The following is a 21,141-nucleotide window of genomic DNA, read 5'->3' as shown; positions in this document are numbered from 1 at the left end:
TCCTGGAACTCACTCTGTAGCCCAGGCTAGCCTCGAACTCAGAAATCCACCCGCCTCTGCCTCCCGAGTGCTGGAATTAAAGGCGTGCGCCACCACCGCCCAGCTATGCAACCTACTTTTAAGAAGGGTTCATCCTCTCTTCTAGCCCACCACCCAGCAGAGGTCGTGGAAGAGATAGGTCATTAGGATAGGGGGAAGTGGAGCTGTTCAGCAATAGTTCTTTGGGTCAGGGGTGAGCTTGATCTTTTTGGGCAGCAGTTCAGTCCTGCAGCAAACATCAAATGTGATTCAGCAGCTGCAGACCAGTCCTCTAGGCAGGCAGACCCCAGGCAGGAACTGGCAGCTACAGTCTAGTTCTTTCAGCAAGCAGACACCAGGCAGCTGTAGTTCAATCCTGAAGAATCAGTCAGGCTCGCCAACCAGCCTAAGGGGGAGGCCTCGGAGTGGCAAACTGCCTCAGAAACCTCATGAGTAGTTCTTTGGAGAGTTTCTCAAAAAGGCGGGCGTTACCACAAGTTGAACTCAACAAGGCTGTGTAAGGTGAACCAATACATCTATGCCATTATTGAAGAATATTGAGGAGGAGCAAGCCCAACCAATGTTCAATGCTCGTCTCCCACTGTCTGTGGGGTCATATTTATATTCCTCCATCCTGGGTCCTCTCACATGTTTGCTATATCCAAACATCTTTTCATTTGAGTCTGCTTCAGGAAAACATTCTTTCCTGTGTCTGATCCAGCAAAACATCTCTCATCTGTGTCTTCAGGAAAACATCCTTTCATGTGTTTGTTTTAGCAAGACATCCTTTTACCTGTGCGCTCCAGCAAAACATCATCTGACATAACTAACTTTCCAAAGAACTAGAAGTTTCCACTTCAGTGACCCTGAGCTCTTATCATCACCCAAGCTAATGGAAACTCAACTTCAGCTGAGGGTCGAGCCATCTGTGGCACTGACCTGTCGATCATCTCCCCACCTGATTATCATGTGCAGAGACATGCACCGTCTGCCATGGTTGCTCCATAGTGGTAACTGGTGATGCTATACTTGCCATCCCTCACCATGCCACAAGCCTGGCAGACCCACCAGACCCATATGTGCTCACGGCTCTTTCTTCTCTTCTTTTCGCTAAACATTTTTTTTTTTTTAAGATTTATTTATTTATTATATGTAAGTACACTGTAGCTGTCTTCAGACACTCCAGAAGAGGGCGCCAGATCTCGTTGCGGATGGTTGTGAGCCACCATGTGGTTGCTGGGATTTGAACTCTGGATCTTCGGAAGAGCAGTCGGGTGCTCTTACCCACTGAGCCATCTCTCTAGCCCCTCGCTAAACATCTTTTGAAAAATTTATTTTATTTATATGAGTACATTGTTGCTGTTTTCAGACACAACAGAAGAGGGCATCAGATCCTATTTTAGATGGTTGTGAGCCACCATGTGGTTACTGGGAATTGAACTCAGGACCTTTGGAAGAACAGTCAGTGCTCTTAACCACCAAGCCGTCTGTCCAGCCCAACCTTTGCTAAACTCTCGCAGTCTTTCTTTCTCATCTCTTCTTTCTCTCCCCACGTTTTTTTGTTCATGTATGTGAGTGCAGGTGTGTGCATGCCACAATACTCCTAACTCCTGGGTCATCTCTCTGACCCCTTTTGTTTTTTGAGACTAGCCTAGGCTAGTAGGCTATGTAGGCTAAGCTAACCTCAGACTTATGGTAATAGACTTGTCTGTCTTGGCTTCCAGAGAGTTGCGATGGCTGGCATAAGTGGCCTAGCTTTATCTGCCTCAGTTCTCAAGACTTTGACATTTTTATATTAGTGTGTGTGTGTGTGTGTGTGTGTGTGTGTGTGTGTGTGTGTGTGCCACAGCAATGCATATGCATGTGAGAGGTCCTCACTACTTTTTCCCTCCCATCACTGGTTCCAGGATTGACTTCAGGTTTAGCTAAGGAACAAATTGAGAAGTTTCATCTTCGCTGTTCCATTAGCCAGATGAGACCACTGAGGCTCTGAGGTCACATGACCAAACTGTGCTGTGACAAGGTTTTACAATGCCCATGACAGCTGCTTTTGTGCCTTAACCTGGTTCCTGTAGGCTCTTTTCTTTCTGTCTGACAATCCTACATTCCTGGCTAATCCTCGTGGCTATAAATGAGACCACCTAGACTTTGTCCCCTTGATGATCACCAGACCCAGATGTAACTTTAATTTTTTTCAAAATATATTTTTAAAATATTTATTTATTTACTTTATGTATATGAGTACACTATAGCTGTACAGATGGTTGTGAGCCTTCATGTGGTTGTTGAATTTAGGATCTGGGCTCGCTCCGGTCAGTCCCACTTGGTCAGTCCCTGCTCCCTCCGGCCCAAAGACTTATTTATTATTATAAATAAGTACTTTGCAGCTGTCTTCAGATGCATTAGAAGAGGGCATCAGATCTCATTATGGGTGGTTATGAGCCACCATGTGGTTGCTGGGATTTGAACTCAGGACCTTCGGAAGAGCAGTCAGTGCTCTTACCCACTGAGCCATCTCTCCAGCCCCTCAAAATCTATTTTTTTTTTTTTTTTTTTTTTTTTTTTTGGTTTTTCGAGACAGGGTTTCTCTGTATAGCCCGGGCTGTCCTGGAACTCACTTTGTAGACCAGGCTGGCCTCGAACTCAGAAATCCGCCTGCCTCTGCCTCCCGAGTGCTGGGATTAAAGGCGTGCGCCACCACGCCCGGCTTCAAAATCTATTTTTAATGGTGGTTCTTAAAGCCTTCCTTTTAGTCCACCACTCACCAGAGGTAGTGGGAAAGTAAGGATACAGGGGAGGTGGCCCTGCTTAGAAGGTTCTTTGGAGCAAATTCCATCTGGGTTGTCAGGAAATCAGCAGTTCAGTTCCCAGGTCAGAAGCAGCAGCTTGATCCACTGGCAAACACTTCATGGCTATGCCAGAAGTCAGTCGGTATAGCAATCACAAATCAGCAGTGGTGGCAGAGACAGCCAGGCCTTAGGAGCAGTCAGCAGGAGGGACCAGTGCCAATAGGAACACCAGGAAAAGTTCTAGGCTGTGCCTCTCTCAGAGGCAAGCATCACACAGCTAGATCTATAAGCAAGCCTAGCCCAGCCTCTTCCACCAACTGTTAAGTCCTATTTATACTCCCTCCAAACATCGTGTGTTCTCCATGGGTCTTGCCTCAGCACGTGAGTCTGTCTCAGATGACATCACTTTGTCAATCAGCCCAAGTCCGCAGAAGTGGCAAGAAACTGCAACACATCACCAGAAGTTTTTTGGTACATTTCTCTCTATGGAGTCCCGACAAATGCAGCTCAACTACACAATGTAAGGTGGACTAATACCTATATGTCTTTAGCAGAGAATCCTTCGTCACGTGTCCTTTCACATGCTTGCTTTGGCAGAACATCCTTTCTCCTGTGTCTGCTTCAGCTAAATGTTCCTTCACGAGGCTGCCTTAGTCTTTCACCTGTGTCCACTTCAGTGAAATGTTCCTTCATGTGTTTGCCCCACCAAACACCATCCAACACAACCTACTTTCCAAGGAACCCTTAAGTTCTCTCGTCACCCGGAGTGTTCCCCCCACTGAAGAGAACAACCTCGGCAGCACAGAGATGCCCAGAATCAAGCCAGATTTTATTTTCTCACACTTAGGTCTGGTCATGGCATCTTTCCTTTTGGCCTTTGGTTTGGTCTCCTCATAGCCACACAACTTGCCAGAACTTCTTTGATTGGCACTTCGATTCAGACCTGACCGGCTGTTGTGACTTCCAGGCTTTTAAAAAACTGCTTTGAAAGTAAGCAAATAGGATGAGAGCTGGGCTGGGGAGACGAGGTATCTGCCATGCAAGCTGGAGGGCCTGAGTTTGCATCCCTGATACCCACAGACAAGTCAGTGTAGTGGAGCGCTATTGCTAGAGCTGGGGTGGGAAGCTTGCTGGCCATCCTGTCTAGCCAATTGGTGAGTACATATTTGCGCACACTTACACACACAGAGACACACACAGAGACATAGTCATACACACAGACACACACATAGACACGGACACACACACAAAGACACAGACACACACAGAGAGACACACATAGGGACACACAGACACACAGAGACACACAGAGAAACAGATGCACACACAGACACACACACAGATAGATAGACACACACAGACACAGACATACACACACAGACACAGACACACACACAGACACACATACACACACAGACACAGACACACACATAGACACACAGAGACACAGACACATACACACAACCCAAAAGGCCAGTGGGATGGCTCAGCAGCTAACAGCACTAGCCGGAAGCCAGACAACCTGAATTTGAACCCCAGAATCCTTGTCATGGGAGTGGTGACCCTACAAGTTTTCCTCAACCTCTCTAATGGAAATGTGGCATGTGTGTCTACCCATCTGACCAGACCCTAGTGGAAGCAGTGTCAAGTGATGGCCCCCCTCTGGGCCCCCCATCTGACCTCCCTGAGTACTTCCTGTTCTTACCTCGGAGTCCTGAACATTGTCCCCTTGTCACGTGGACTGGAGTTCCTCAGGCTTGGGTTCCACTGTCTTGCTCAAATCTTCCTTTTCAAGTGAACTAAGGATAAGAGGGAAGGTGAGCTTTGGTGCCTGACCGACCGTGGGATCTGAGATGACACATCTGACAGACTCTCACGGAACACAGATGGCTCCAGGACCAGTGCTCCAGGACCAGTGTGCATTCCGCTAGGGTCCGTTGGCAAGCAGGGGTGGGGCTGGGGAGGAGGGGCTGAGGGCCTTGCTCACCTGAAGTTCACCACACCCTTCTTCTCATCCAGCTTCTTTATCAGCTCCCTCACCTGGTACCGGTTGATGGGGATATTGCTTTGCTGAGAGGGGAGATGGAGATGTAATGAGTTTTGGAGCCCTTTGTTCCTTCGCACCCAGTGACCCACACAATGCCTCCCTCCTCTTGGGACCACTGGTGGCAGTTGAGGGCTCAGAGGGGGCTACCCCTATCACAGGGAGGTACAGGACACAGCCGTTTTCTATGGCATCCCCCTGCCTTCAGAGGACCTCAGCTTCTGGGGAGAGGCGAGGGCTACTGAGCAGATGCAATGAGTGGCCTGCTGAGGTGGTCTAGAACTGTACTCTTCATGACGTGGAGGGTGTTTGTGCTCCCAGTGACCTGGTCCCAGCTAGCCCTCTTGCTCTATGGGCCTGGGAACTAAGCGATCATCCCTGCTCAGCCTCCCCCGCCCCCCAGCATTCTTCCAGGGTGCTGTCAAAGTGATCCCTTCATGAATACATTTCAGGGGACCTCCAGTGTCTCCATTCTAGTCACTAGATTGGTAAGAGGGAATGTGGAGGGTTAGGTAGGCTGGTAGGGCTAAAGGCAGAATGTGGGTGCTACAGGGTGTCTTTTCTCTCAGTCTCTTTTTATCTTCCTAGGAGCCAAATGCAATGGGGGAAAGACCTCTGAGATATACGTGTGCATCTGGGGTGAGGGGTAGCACTGAGTCACATGACAGAGCTCTGAGAAGGGAGTTGAGGGGGGCGTGTTGAGTTTCCCTCTGAGTTTAGGTGAACGAGGGCAGTGTCTTCAACCAACCCTAGAGAGTACTATGAAATAATGCAAGCATGCGCCTGCCTGTCCACCCTCCACCTCACACGTCCCAGAGTCTGGGGCCCAGCACACCTGGATCATGGCTTTCCGGAAGTCCCCCACAGGCATTGTCATCAATCCTGTAGGATTCAAACTCCTGAAGAACTCCACCACTGAGATCTTCTTTTGTTCCGTATAGCTCTGAGGGAAGTGGGAGACACGAGGAGCAAGAGGTTGGTTTTATTACAGAAATCACACCTCACGCTCATTCCCCAAAGGATGACCCATACTTCTGAGCCCAAAAAATGCCTGGAGAATGGGAGGCAGCAGGTCCGGCTTGTGGCATCCGCTTTAGCTATTGCTTTAGAGCAGTACCAAGTGCAGGCAGCAGACTGAATGATGGTTCCGGTGTCTGTCCAGTTCCCGGCAACCTCGCCCCAACCCAACGGAGGCTCTCCTCATCCCATCTGTTCCCTGACTTTACAGAGGGACATCAACCAAAGCTGCTAGGTTGCCCCAGTATCACCGGAGTATGGATGGTGACCAGATCTAGGTCTGTGATTCATCTTTGAAATGGCCTCTGTAAGCACTCTCGCAGTTGGTGCTCTGGGGTGGGGGGAGGCTTCTTCCAGCGGAGAGATCACGTGATTGAACCACAGTCTTGCAGCATGATTGCTTGGACAGGCTCTAGGTGCTCCCAGGATTCTCACAGTTCCCCACAGACGTCCAAAGGGAGAAGTGCTTTGCTTGGAAACTTAACAGTAGCATTTTTATTTACATCCTCGTGTGTCCGAAGGGTCACCCATTAGTTCTCATGGATGCGCATCACTTCTATGGCTCAACAGTTCCTGTGGCTTCCTGTGCCATACGGGATCAACGCCCCCACCCCCAGCTCGGGGGTCTGGGATTTGCAGATACCACATCTGGCCCAGGCTTTCTCCACAGCTTTGCCTTTCAGGCTTCTTTGTAAGTCTAGGGTCCCAGGGCTCCTCAGCTGGACTTCCACCCCACCCCAGATTCCCTGAAGGCTGTTTACACTCATCCCTGCTCTGACGGTAGAAACCATCTTGCTAGAACCATCTTCAACACTCTGTGGTCACTCTAGTCCTTCCGATTCTTCTGGGTTCCTTCCGCAAGTCCCACCTCTGCCAGGAAATCCTCCCTTTCTCCTTGCTCATCCTGTGGTGTCCTTGTAATTCGGATTCTGATGAAGCTTATGGCCGTTGTTGCTTTTATAATATTTTCTTCTGGTCACTACTGAATCTGTCCCATCTTTCCAGCCACACGGTTGCCTCTTCTTCTTTTTTTTTTTTTTTAAAGATTTATTTATTTATTATATGTAAGTACACTGTAGCTGTCTTCAGACACTCCAGAAGAGGGCGCCAGATCTCGTTACGGATGGTTGTGAGCCACCATGTGGTTGCTGGGGTTTGAACTCTGGACCTTTGGAAGAGCAGTCGGGTGCTCTTACCCACTGAGCCATCTCACCAGCCCCCAGTTGCCTCTTCCCGACTGGAGTTTACACCCATGTCTTATTTGCTTTCTACCTGAAGATCCTTTTTCTACAGCTCTCTCTTCTTTCTCTTTGTGGTGTTGGGGATTGAACCCTGGACTTCACACACGCTAAACAAACGTTACCCATGGGCTATGCACCTAGACGGCCCTCTTTTTACTTAGCATTGAGACAGGATCTCAGTAAGTTGTCCAGGCTGACCTTGAGCCCACTCTGTAGTCCAGGCAGTACTGTGTACTGAGTACTGTGATCGCAGGGCTGAGCCACCACTTGAGGTCTGCCAGTCTGGCTCTGAGTCTTCAGCTGCTGCCTGCTCATGCCACTAGTTCTGTATTCTTTTAAAGCAAGGGGGTAGGGGGGCTTGGGGTGGTGGTGGTGGTGGTGATGGAGAGATGGCTCAGCAGTTAAGATCACTGACTACTTTCCCAGAGGTCCTGAGTTCAAATCCCAGCAACCACATGGTGGTTCACAACCATCTGTAATGGGATTTGAATTCCTTTTCTTGGGTGTCTGAGACAGCTACAATGTACTATAAGTACAATTACTATATGTAGGATAATAAATCAATCTTTAAAGCAAGGGGTGGGAACTTAGCACCCAGCATCCTGTTTTCGTTGGTTGCCATGGAGTCATCTCCTTCCTAAACAAACCCTGTACCTTTCATCTTCCAGAGCCACAGTACTTTTTTTTTTTTTTTTTGGTTTTTCAAGACAGGGTTTCTCTGTGCAGCCTTGGCTGTCCTGGAACTCACTCTGTAGACCAGGCTGGCCTTGAACTCAGAAATTCGCCTGCCTCTGCCTCCCGAGTGCTGGGATTAAAGGCGTGCGCCACCACGCCCGGCCACACAGTACTTTTCATGTTTGACCTTTTAGATTTAGTTTTGGAATCTGAGGCACAGAGCAGACCAACCAGAGGCCAGAGGCAGACTGAGTGGGGCAACCTCACAGGAACTGCATATGCACAGCACTCCCAGATGGCAGTCAGTGGAGGTACAGCCAAACCTGAGAAACCCCTTACTCAGGCTTCAAAATTCGCTAGATTCCTAAACTGTCATGATCGTACCTATTTGTTGTGATTTTTCTGGAGACAAACTAAGAAAGGAGTCAAGCCAAGTGCGTTTTGAGAAAGAAAGGACCCTGGAATGACATGGCATCCAGCCTCAGAAAGAAGCTGCAAGCACTAGACATTTATTAGATCCAGGCATTGCTCTGAACACCTCACACCTACTAAGTAATTTGGTCTTTCACAGACACCCTTCTACTCTGTTCCCATTTTACAGGTGAAAATACTGAGGCACAGAAGGCCTCCTTGACTGCCTTTGTTGGCACATTAGTAAAAGGCAGATCTCAAGCAGTGGGCTCCATCCTGTGTCTCCAGCAACTATTTCCACCAGATCTCAGCACTTGCCTATACTGGGGTGAGAAGCAGTATTTAGGGACCCAATATGTTGGGGAAAAATTTCAGGTCTCCATTTCAAGGAACCTTATTAGAAAGGACTACATGGAGCCAGGCGGTGGCGGTGCACACCTTTAATCCCAGCACTGGCAGGCAGAGGCAGGTGGGTCTCTTTGAGTTCAAGGCCAACATGGTCTATAGAATAAGTCCCAAGACAGCCAAAGCTACACAGAGAAACCCTGTCTCAAAAAAACCAAACCAAAACAAACAAAACAAAAACAACAAAAAATAATCAAGCAAGCAAGCAAGCAAGCAAGCAAGCAAGCAAGCAAGCAAGCAAGCAAGCAAGCAAGCAAGGCTCACAGACACTCAGAGAGAGCCAGTGCATGATGGATGATTTGGGGCCATGTGGCAGCTTTCTCCAGGGCTCTCTGAGGCTCTAAGGGAGAGGCAGGGCTCACCTGGATCAGTCTCATGGGGTTGGTCCCCAGAGAGATGCTTTTCTTGGCGGAGAGACCCTGCAATCCCTTGTATACCACATCCAGCTGGGGGTGAATGGCACAGACTCCATCCAGGACTTTGACGAACTGCTCTGATACCAGAACATTCTGCAGCAGGGAGAGAAGGGCCACGGTGGGGGTGCTATCATCGAGCCCTTTGCCTGATGACCAGAGTACCCTCCCCTCCCTACCAACCCAAGTTCAGGCACTTTGGTCCTTTCTGGTTTGTTCTGTTTCTGAACTGGCGTGGCTGGCGTTTTCTACCTCGTGACTGAGTCATAAAAGTCATCTAATGTAGCCTTGGATTCATGGTAATCCTCCTGTGTCTACCTCCCAAGTGCTGAAATTACAGGCATGTGTCATTACGGCCAGTTTTATGGGATGCTAGGCACAGAATCCAAGGCTTCCTGCGTGCTAGTCACACAGTCTACCAAACTTAGCTACATCCTCAGCACCAACCTGATGTTATGTATCTTGTGACTTGTAAGTTTCCCAGGTTTTAAAAAAAATTATATATATAATATATGTAATAAATATATATAAAGATAGGGCCTTACTCTGTAGCCTGGACTGGCCTTGAACTCACTATGGAGCACAGGAGTGTGAACTCATGGGACTCCCTCTGCTTTATCCCTGAACACTAGGATCCTAGGCATGTGTCAATATGCTCAGGTCTCCTAGGAGGTTTTTATTAGATATTTCCATTGTGTTCTGGTGGCTTGTCACAGGCAGTCAACTCATCCTTCTCTGAGATGGTAAGTCTAAGTGGCCACATTTGATGGACATTGTTACTCAGAGCTGGTACCCAGGATCCCCCATGCCGACCATCCTGCTATGGCCTACAGTGAACAAGAAGCTACTCTTTTGGAAGAAGTCAGAGCTGGCTTCCAGGACATGGAGAATGTGTGTGCCTTGGAAGAGCGATCCAACCTGCGCTCTATCTTCTAGACGACCCTCGGTTTCTTCAGATGTGGTTCTGAGTACCTCTTGCCTCTTCAAAGGATTGAATTTATGTTTAAGGGCTGAAGGTTTTGCAGAGACTCTGGCCCCAGGAGCACCTATGAAGCTGGGATTCCAGGGCCATTTAGAGTTATAGCACCATTGTTGACAAGAGCACCTTGTTAGCTTGCACCTTGGTGCCCTGGGGTGGCAGTGTGAGGAGTAGTGGGACCTTTCAGGGGTGGAGCCTAGTGGAAGGAGATTAGGGTATGGGGGTCACCACCCTCACAGGAACAGGCATCATACTCAGGGGACCTGTTAGTTCAAGGGTTGTTAGGCCAGGTGGTGGTGGGACACACCTTTAATCCCAACACTCGGGAGATAGGCAGGCAGACCTTTGAATTTGAGGCCAGTCTGGTCTACAGAGTGAGTTCCAAGACAGCCAGTTCTACACAGAGAAACCCTGTCTCAAAACAAACAAACAAACAAACAAACAAACAAACAAACAAACAAACACTAAATATAAAGTAAAAAAGGAGGAGTGGTCAGCACATAACACTGAGTCTCTTGGCTTCCTGTCTCTCCATGTAGCATCCTTTCCTTCCCGTTTGTACGTCCATTGTGATGTCATCTTGCCATTGGGTAAGGTGATCAAGAGGGCCCTCACTGATGCTGGTTCTGTGCTCCTGGGTCACTCAGCCTCCAGCAATGTGAGCTAAATAGCAATCCTTTCTTTATAGCATACCGGCCCCAATCATTTCATCACAACATGAGAAAAGACACTAACTGGCTAACTCTGCCCACTGGCTGTGGCGGGCTTGTTTAATGGCAGTTAGGCCATGGCTTATAGACTCCCTGTGCCATCTAAGGTGCTATCTAAGCCCTAAGAAGTGCATTTCTACGGTTCTCTCAAGTATACCAAGACTGGGTCCATGTTTTCCACCTTCCCTGGGTGAGGTGGGCAAATGGCTATGAAATCCGAATGTGGCCGAGACACTGGGTCAGTGTGGGTGGGGGCCGAGGGGTTTGTATCCGGGTGCAGTCATAGCTATAGTATGAGTGTGGAGAGATGGGTCCTCTGAGGAGAAAGACTGGGGAGTCGGAGGAGCAAGGAGGGTTGGGTGAGGGAGCAGTGGGAAAGAAGAGCAGCAGCAGCTTCCAGAGGAGAGGCATTTAGCCTCGGATATTCAAAGTATCATGACTCAGATCCACTGCAAGCATCAGGGTGATCTCACAAAACATCATTGAGAAACTTTGGGGAAAGAGAGGGATTCTCACATCACTCCCTTCACAGAACTAGAGGAGGAGGCAGGACCGTGGCTTACACCTACGTGTTTCTAGTTTGCTAATGGGTCCTGGGCAAATGACCTAATGGCTATGCTTCTGATTTCCTTGTAGTTTAAGTGGGAAAGTATGTGGTATGGACTGAGTTGGTGCTCCTGTCCTCATGATTTAAAAGTTTTAAATGTCAACCTGCCACAACCCGAGACTCACTGGGGAAGAGGGTCTAAAGTAGGGAATGGTTAGTTCAGGTTGGCTGGTAGGCATGGTTGTATAGGATTGTCTTGCCTTAATTGCTGTGGGAAGACCCAGATCATCCCCTGGTTTGGGGGTCTGGGCTATGTAAGAGGAGAGAGGGCTAGGCAAGCACCAAGCATGCCTGTGGTCTTTTCTCTCTGCTCTTGGCTGTGGATGTGATATGACCAACCTGCTTCAAGCTCCTGCCACTGTGACTTCTCTGCTACACTGAACTATAACCTGGAACAAACCTTTCCCTCATTGCTTTTTTGTCAGGGTAGAATATCACAGCAACAGCAGCAAATTTGAAGTCCGTTTTGTTTTGTTTTCCTTTTGAGACTGCATCTCTCTTCTCTGTCCTGGATCTCACTCTATAGACCAAGCTGGCCTTGAACTCACAGAGATCCACCTGCCCCTGCCTCCAAAGTGCTAGAATTAAAGGCATGCACCACTATGCTAAGTGGGTTCAAAGTCAGCCCTGTAGATATGACCTCATCTGGAAATAGGCTCTTTGTTAGAGATAATCAAGTCATTAGGGTGAAATGATGTCATCTGGACAAAATGACATCATTGGATGGAATGACATTACTGGGGTGAATGACATCATTAGGGTGGGCCCTGACATAATATGATAAGATCCTTACAAAAAAGAAAAAGGGCTTTTGCTTAGGGTTAGACAAACACGCAGGGAAAATGTCAAGAGAAGAAAAAAAAGCAGGATTTGGGATAATAAATCTGCAAGCCAAGGGGTGTCAGTGATGGCCAGCAACTGCAGAAGCTAGGAGAGAATTCAAGGGCAGATTCCTCCCCAAGTCCAGAGAAAGAACCCACCAGCCCACAAGTCACATGGTTTGTGTTACTTTGGTATAGTCATCCTGGAAATGATCACAGTACTCTACCAACTCCCTAGAGTAGCAATCGAGGAGCTGGGATAATAAAGTCACTTTGGAACCAAAAGCACCAGCGAACAAGAGTAGTGGATATTGTTAGTCCCAGCTGCCCTCCTTGTGGTGATCTGGCAAGTCCCTGGCAGAAGGCTGGATGCTCAACTTCTCTCCTTAGGAAAGGATCACTTATAGGTGCAGCTCTGAGCACAACAGGCCACAAATCATGAAACAAAAATACATTCATGAGGTGGGTCCTAAAAATCCTGGGGTTCTGGCTGGATATGTGACACATGCCTTTTATCCCAGCTTTCTGGGAGGCAGAGGCAGGCAGGTTCAGGCCAGCCAGAGTTGGAAAAAAAATCCTGGAATTCTGGAACATTCTGAGACTCAGTTCATTTATTGACAGTGTACAAATTCTGTTCTGGAGTCACCTCTCTTTTTGTTTTTTTTCTCATTGACACCCTTGAGTGCTCATATCCTGGGTTCCCAGGATCGAGTAAATTATTTTACATGTGGTGAGACTGACTGGAGAGCTACTTCTATCACTCAGCCCCTTGCCTCTTGTGTGTGAAGGCCTGGGAAGGACACAGTTGGTGGCACTGGTGGCAGAGTGGTAACTAGCTTGTGCCAGGTGCAAGTGACTGGTATTTGGATCACTTACAGAAATGTCAATGTCTTCCATCCTGGATTTGGGGTTCCTCTTGATGGCCATGATGAGAGAATATGCCCCCTCCAAGCTCAAAGGGTTCAGGAAGAGCTGTAGGAAAAGAGCACAGGAGGAGGAGGAGGCTGAGATGAGAGCAGGAGAGGCTGTGTTAGTGTGCGACTTCCCGTTCTCTATCAGATCACATCCTCTATCGTCCTTGCAGACTTCTCCATCTATTCCTGTCCGTCTTTCTGACCATATGTCCTTCCATCTTTCCCACCAATACTCAGCACCCATTTATCTATTCATTTACTTCCCACCTGTAATCTCTAAATCCACCCCTTTCTCCACCTATTATCCATCCATTCATCTACTCATCAGTCTACCTCACCTTCCATCCATCTACCCATGCGTCCACTAATTAATCTCTCTCTCTCTCTCTATTCATTCACCCAACACTCATCAGTCTCCCTCTCATCATCTATCCATTCATCCATGAAGTGGAGACTTCTGGTTTCTTTGGAAAGTCAGTTATTTGATAAAATGATGCTTTGCTGGCAGACAGGTAAAAGGATGCTTTACTAACACAGACATGTGAAAAAAAATGTTCTGCTGAAGCAGACACAGGTGAAAGGATGTTTTGCTATAGCAAACATGTGAAAGGATAAGTGATGTTTAAAAAGAATATAAATATGACCCCACAGACAGTAGGAACTCCAGCATTGGTTTGCCTTGTGCTGAGTATTGGTTGGAAAGATGGAAGGACATATGGTCAGAAAGACGGACAGGAATAGATGGAGAAGTCTGCAAGGAAGATAGAGGTTTTGATTTGGTAGAGAATGGGAAGTCACAAGTCTCTGCTGATGGCATGCATATATGTATTGGTTTGCCTTATACTGTGCTCTGAGCTTCTCTTGTGGTGGTGACTTCATAGAGAGAAACTCACCAAGGAACTCATGAGATTCCTGCAGCTACTTGCTGCTTCCTCAGACTCAGGCCCATTGGCGAGTCTCTCAGTTTCTTCTGGATTTAACTGCCCATGCTGATTCATGTGTGGTGTCTAATGAGTGGACTGAACTGTAGCTGCTGATTCATATTTGGTATTTGCTAGTCAACTTGACTGAGAACAATGAAGGCTAGAATCACCCCAAAGAACTATTTATAAACAGGTCCACTTCCCCCATATCCTTTTGTTTGTTTGTTTGTACTTTTTTTTGTTTTTGTTTTTTTTTGTTTCTTGTTTTTGTTTTTTTGAGACAGGGTTTCTCTGTATAGCCTGGGCTGTCCTGGAACTCACTTTGTAGACCAGGCTGGCCTCGAACTCAGAAATCCGCCTGCCTCTGCCTCCCGAGTGCTGGGATTAAAGGCGTGCGCCACCACGCCCGGCTTCCCCCATATCCTAACACTCTTTCTTTTCTACTACCTCTGGTGGGTGGTGGGCTAGAGGGAAGATTTAACCCTTATTAAAATATGTTGTGAAAAATATATGCCTACATATCTCTCCATCCACCCACCCATCCATCTACACATCCATCCATCTATCCATCAATGCATTAATCCATGCATCCATGCATCCATCCATCATCCATCCATCTATCCATCACATCCATCCATCCATCCATCCATCCATCCATCCATCCATCCATCTACCATGCATCCATGCATGCATCCATCCATCCATCCATCTATCCATCCATGCATCTATTCATCCATCCACTCACCTATCCATTTATCCATCCATCCACCCATCCATGCATTCATCCATGCATCCATCCATCTACCATGCATCCATGCATCCATCCATCTATCCATTGATGCATCTATTCATCCATCCACCCACCTACCCATTTATCCATCCATCCATCCTACCTTACTACTCATCCATCCACCAACCTACCCATTAATCCATCTCACCCACCACCCACTCACCCATTCATCTTCCAACAAATATTGAGGCCCGCTGTGTATTGGCCAGTGAGCTAAGCCCAGGCAGTCATGACAAGGGCCTGTCCTCAGATAATGTCACTCTAGTTAGAGGAGACAGATTAAACAAGCAAATGACATCAAATATATGATGACAGTAGTGACAGGGGACATACTGTAAGAACCAAGAAAGAAAGGTCCAGCACAAATAGGGGATCCTTGAGAGAAGCCTTGCTGGGATGTGGGGGAGGGTTAATCATATCTGTAGGGGAGCAGGATCAGAACCGGGAAAAGATTCACCAAAGAAGAAAAAAAGCAGAAAAGGATGAAGGTGGGAACAGCATGGGGGTCGGGCGATAGCACACGTTCTATAAGCAGATTCAGAGAGGAGGCCCCAGAGCCAGGAAAGGTCATAACATGGAGGACCTTGTGGGCTTAGTTATTACTGCAAGGGTGAGGCACTGAAGCATGCATGGAGTTAGGAAGAGGGAGCGTCTAGTTAGCTGGCCTTGGGTCTGACTCGCTGGCTTCTTTATACCCATCACCACAGAGGAATTGGTCCAAGGGCCCAACCTTGGAACAATTCATCCCAGGAATTCAAGGAGGTGTCCAGTGCACAGCAGCAGCAAATGAGTGGTGGCTGTTGCTTCTGAAGGCCACTTCAGGAGGTTGGATTAGGAGGAAGCCACAGTCTTAGTGAGCATTTACTGTAGGCCAGTTTCCCAGGCCAGTTCTGATGCTCGCTGATGAGAAAAACCCCATGCTTGTGTGCTTGGCATGTGGCCTCTGTGGGACTCATTTCCCAGGGAAGTTTCTTAGTTTCCCAAGACTGAGAATTGAGGGGAATGGGTTTGGATAACAGTAGATATTTCCTGTGGGAATTTTCTAAGTTTTTTCTTTCATTTAAAACATTAAAAAATGTGTATGTATGTATGTATGTATGCATGTATGTATGTGTGTGTTTGTATGTATGTATGCCTGTATGTATGTGTGTGTTTGTATGTGTGTATGCATGCATGTATGTGTGTGTGTTGGTGTGTGTATGTGTATGTGTATGTATGTGTCTCTATGCATGTATATGTGTGTATTTGTGTATGTGTTTGTATGTATATGTGTTTGTGCATATATGTGTGTTTGCATGTGTATGAATGTATTTGTGTGTATGTGTGTGTGATGGTTTGTATATCCTTGGACCAGGGAGTGGCACCATCTGAAGGTGTGGCCTTGTTGGAATAGGTGTGACCTGGTTGGAATGGTTGTGTCACTGTGGGTGTGGGTATAAGATCCTCACCCTAGTTGCCTGGAAGTCAGTCTTCCACTAGCAGCCTTTGGATGAAGACATAGAACTCTCAGCTTCTCCTGAGCCATGCCTGCCTGGATACTGCCATGCTCCCACCTTGATGATAATGGACTGAACCTCTGAACCTGTAAGCCAGCCCCAATTAAATGTTGTTTTTTTTTTTTTTATAAGACTTGCCTTGGTCATGGTGTCTGTTCACAGCAGTAAAACCCTAACTAAGACAGTGTGTATTTGTATTTTTGTGTATGTGTATATTTGTGTGTGTTTGTGTGCATGTATATGTCTGTGTGTGTGTGTGTGTGTGTGTGTGTTTGTGTGTGTGTGCATATATGCCATGCTGTGCATGTAGAGGTCAGAGGACAACTTGTAGGACTTAGTTTTTCCCCCTTCAACTTATGGTTCTGGGGATTAAACTCAGATCATTAGGCCTGGCAGCGAGTGCCATTATCCACTGAGCCATCTTACCAGCCTGGTTTCTTAGTCAAAAGTACCTTTAAAAAGGTTCAGGTTTATATAGCTGTTCTAGGTTCCACTGGACCTAGAGGCTGAGTTACTCACAGGCTGAGCCACCTCACTAGGTTGCGTGGTCCCATTCCACTCCAGCTGGAACCTTCACTTTTCATGGATCCTAGATGGCCAGTCCAGTTCTGTTGGCCATGTCTGTACTCCCTCTGCCAGGGTCTGGCATCTCTTGCCCCCTTACCAGCCCCTCAGCAGCAGGGCTCATCTTCAGTTTTCTTATGTCTGTTCCTCCATCGGTAAGGATCCCAACACCTGTCATGCCTCCATTGTCCTCTTGGGGATTGGTGTTAGAATGGCCTTAGAAAGCCAGATACAAGTGTCTACTCTCTTCATAGTTATGTGGTCTGAATGAATCACTTAGCTTCTATTCTCGCATTTGGAAAGTGGAACTGGCAGAGATAATTGGCCACACTGGGTAGTGACTGATGAATTAGCACATCATTTGATGTAGGGTGTTCCTTGAAAGGGCACAGAGAGAGGACCCAGGAACAGAAGTCCTCATGCATCTGTTTTCAAACTATTCAACAGCCTATGTTGTAAACAGCTTCCATGAAGTAACCTAATTTATACTGACATATCAATCCATCCATCCATCTACTTACTATAGATTCACTGTGCATCCAGCCATGCTGGGCACAAGGGGTAATGAATGATCATGGCCCATGATCACCAAATATCCTTGTCCTTAGGAGGATTTCACATTCAAATGAGAGTATAGTTAGGAAATCACAGTGGGTTCTGCAGGGAGAGGAGATCAGAGTGCTGGTAGCAGTCCCCTCATTCAGAAGGTCCCAACTTGTTACGGACCTTTGTGTGCCATGCTCTTCAGTAGAGCCGACATGAAAGCAGGTGCTAAGAAGAAGAGGCTAGGAGGCCAGGAAGAGCAATAGAGAACAGGGATGAGCTGAGGCTGCAGAGGACTAGACTGTAGTGCCAGAAACCACTGGGAGCTAGGATTAGTATCCCCAAAGCATAATATGGTCTTAGCATGAAGACAATCCCAAGGGAGACCTAGATGGTATGAAGGAAGACATGTTTAGAAGCATTGTGTCACCAGAAAGCTGAGGAACCCCTGGGTCTACAGGACAAGCACAAACATGTGCACACATGTGCACACAGAAGTACTGGAGGGCTGATGATTCTCTCCAGATGTATCCAGTCCGGTTCTATTACCCTGCTTCCCTACAACACACACAGACAGATGGATCATTGTGATGGTTTGTATACCCTTGGACCAGGGAGTGGCACCATCTGGAGGTGTGGCCTTGTTGGAATAGGTGTGACCTGGTTGGAATGGGTGTGTCACTGTGGGTGTGGGTATAAGATCCTCACCCTAGTTGCCTGGAAGTCAGTCTTCCACTAGCAGCCTTTGGATGAAGATGTAGAACTCTCAGCTCTGCCTGCACCATGTCTGACTGGATACTGCCATGCTCCCACCTTGATGATAATGAACTGAACCTCTGAGCCTGTAAGCCAGCCCCAATTAAATGTCTTTTTTTTTTTTTTTTAATAAGACTTGCCTTGGTCAAGGTGTCTGTTTACAGCAGTAAAACCCTAACTAAGACAATCATATACATACAAGTATATACACATGTGCACATTCAAGGGTACACGCTCATGGGCACATAGGCAGATACACATGACATGTAGACACAGGCATACAGAGGACGGTGCCAGCTCGGCGAGCTTACCTTTAGCACTTGGAGGCACTCGTTGTTTTCTAGTCCCTTGCTGATTTTGGAGGCCCCCTCATTGGTAATGCCATTTCTACTGACATCTACGTAGACCAGACAGCTGTTGAGTCTGAGGGCGTCCCCCAGAGCCAGAGCACCCTCATTCCCAAAGCCATTCATGGACACGTCCAGTTTCTTCAGGGTCACATTAGACTCCAGGGGAGGGGGAACAACAGTAGCATCAAGATGGAGTGAGATTTACCCAGGAAAATGCCCAGGAGTACCAGCCCAGCCCCTACCCTCACCCCCATCCAAACTGACCTAACTGCTAACCCTTATCTCCATTCTTATCATAACCCCGCCCTAATCATCACGTGCCACAACTCTTACCTTATCCCCACTCAGCCAAGCCTAACCCTCACTCTCACCTCCACCCTCCTTCTCCCCTAACCCACAGCTCAGTGATTTTCTGCAGAGACAGATCGTTATTGTCCTGAGGTCATTATTGTCCTCTCAAGGCAGGGCTCATTCTCAAGTTCTCATTGGAATCCATCCCCCTGATGGATTTAGCCTAAACTATCCCCTAAAAGAGCCCCTCATGGTGGTATTCAGGCCTCAGTAGGGAGGATTTGTAAAGTAGCAGCGTGCATCCAGGAATCACGGAAGGAAGCCCAACAACTCAAAAGACCCTCACTGAGTGCTCCGTAGACCCAAATCCATGGGGATCACAAGAAAGCAGCTTAGCGTGTCTCTCAGTGGGACTTACCCGGAGACCATTGCACAGGGCCACAGCGCCACGAATGTTGAAGCGATTCCAGCTTAGGTTCAGGGACTGGAGCCCTACGTTAAGGGCTGGGAGGGGGCAGTGAGTCAGCTCGGTGTCCCCCACCTCCCTGAGACCCAGCCTCAGACCCACAGCACTGGAGTGGGTTATGCAAGCTAGAAGTCCCCTCAGCTGATTGCTTAAGAAACATTTCTTTTAAAGACACAGTCTTTAAAAGCCCTAGCTGGCCCGGAACTCACAGAAGTCCATCTATGCCTTCCAAGTGCTGGGATTAAAGTCATGTGCCACTATGCATGGCCAGGTGATAAGTTTCAGTTAGTTACTTAGGGTACGTGATTGAACAGTGACCTTTAATTTGGGAACGCTGACACAGTGAAGAGGGCAGGTGTCGTGATCTACCTGGTAAATATGAAGCGAGCACAGATGTTGTCCCATGAAGAGGTGTATACTCTAAGACGCTACCTAAAAGAACAACCCAGACTGTGGCAGGACTCCGTTCTTACAGATGTTTTACTCTGATGTCACAAATACGGTGAAGTATCTTAAGTGTCCACCTGGGACCCTGAGGGCTGTGATTCAATTGGTAGAGTGCTTGCCTAGTGTGCGTGAGGTCTTGGTTTGGATCCTCGGCACCACATAAATGGTGCACAGTGGTGAATGGCTGTAATCTTAGCACTTAGAAGGTGGAGTCAGGAGAATCAGAAATCCAAGTTCATCCTCAGATATGTGGAAACTTCTAGGCCAGCTTGGGTTATATAAGTCTTTGTTTCAGAGAATGAGCGAGTGAGAGAGAGAGAGAGAGAGAGAGAGAGAGAGAGAGAGAGAAACTTGTGGACCCAGTTTTCTAAAGATGGAAAGGACTTGCAGATTTGTAGAGCAAACACACTTTTGAAACTTATTTGTGTTTTAGGAAGGGTCTCAGCATATAGCTATCGCTGGCCTAAAGCTGGCTATGTAATTGTGGCAGTCTTCTTGCCTCTGCCTCCCGAGTGCTGGAATTACAGATGTGCACCACCGTGCTCAGTTCACACATGGGAGGGTTGTAAGCCACCCTGTGGGTGCAGGAATTTGAACTTGGGTCCTCAGCAACAGCAAGTGTTCTTAACCACTGAGCCTCCTCTCCAGCCATGACTCATGGTTTTCTAGTCTTAGTCTCCAAAGCAGGTGGGGATTATAGGCCCACATCACCATGCCGAGAGATCTACAAATGTCAGGACTTTTTTTTTTTGGACAGTCTGTAATTGGAGCTCACTAGGCAGATCAAGCCTTAGCCCCTCCAGTCTCCTCTTGGAGCTCTCCATTCCCCTGATCCTTGCTTGTCTTTCAAAGTTGTCCTTGGCTGCTAGTCATGGTGGTGCATGCCTTTAATCCCTGAGCCTGAGTGGTGGAGGCAGGAAAATCAGGAGTTTGAGGGGAAATCTTGTCTCAATTGACAAATAACAACACTCCAAATTAAAATGATAGAGCTGGGTGTGGTGGCTCCACAGCTCCCAGCACTCGGGAGGCAGAGGCAGAGACCTGCCGGCCTCTGTGAGTTTGAGGCCAGCCTGGTCTACAGAGCAAGTTCCAGGAAAGCCAGGGCTACCCAGAGAAACCCTGTCTCTCAAACAAGCAAAATCAGATAAAAAAATTTACCAAAAAAATCATCTTTTATCACATGTATATTTTAAATATATTTCTATAAAACATGTGAATTGTTTAGGTGCAGTTTGTGTTACCAGTGTGACACATAGTAACCCCAATCTACCCAGTGGTGGCTGGCCACTTTTTTTTTTTTAGAGAGTTTTTTTTTTAAATTTATTTTTTATGAATATAGTTAAATTTTTTATTAACATATTCATTTTTGTTTTGTTTGTGAACTTTTTGCCTGCATGTATGTATGTATTTATGTATGTATGTATGTATGTATGTTTGTGTACTACATGCATGCTTGGTGGCTGTGGAGGTC

At 47.4% G+C, this 21,141-nt stretch overlaps 1 protein-coding gene across 3 annotated transcripts in view; it reads right to left on the bottom strand.

Moving 5' to 3' along the window:
- Nucleotides 1–3,623: 3,623 nt before the first annotated feature.
- Lrrc74a (leucine rich repeat containing 74A) overlaps nucleotides 3,624–21,141 on the bottom strand; it is a 39,288-nt gene continuing 21,770 nt past the window's right edge. For 2 of the 3 annotated variants that reach the window (XM_021179166.1, XM_021179168.1), the window contains exons 8-15: nucleotides 19,176–19,261; nucleotides 18,428–18,622; nucleotides 13,007–13,102; nucleotides 8,963–9,109; nucleotides 5,687–5,794; nucleotides 4,795–4,877; nucleotides 4,513–4,606; nucleotides 3,624–3,786 (exon numbers count right to left, since the gene is read on the bottom strand). In XM_021179166.1, the coding sequence (XP_021034825.1) occupies nucleotides 4,540–4,606; nucleotides 4,795–4,877; nucleotides 5,687–5,794; nucleotides 8,963–9,109; nucleotides 13,007–13,102; nucleotides 18,428–18,622; nucleotides 19,176–19,261 (782 nt within the window). In that variant the 3' untranslated portion in view covers nucleotides 3,624–3,786; nucleotides 4,513–4,539. Of the gene's footprint in view, nucleotides 3,790–4,512; nucleotides 4,607–4,794; nucleotides 4,878–5,686; nucleotides 5,795–8,962; nucleotides 9,110–13,006; nucleotides 13,103–18,427; nucleotides 18,623–19,175; nucleotides 19,262–21,141 lie in introns of all 3 variants that reach the window. The other variant, XM_021179167.2, reaches the window with a different exon arrangement.

Source organism: Mus caroli, unplaced genomic scaffold, assembly GCF_978045245.1.
Source record: "Mus caroli unplaced genomic scaffold, Mus_caroli_1 scaffold_14, whole genome shotgun sequence".
Taxonomy (NCBI): Eukaryota; Metazoa; Chordata; class Mammalia; order Rodentia; family Muridae; genus Mus; species Mus caroli.
The sequence above is the reverse complement of the archived record's forward strand: the minus strand, read 5'-3'. Positions and strand labels throughout refer to the sequence as shown.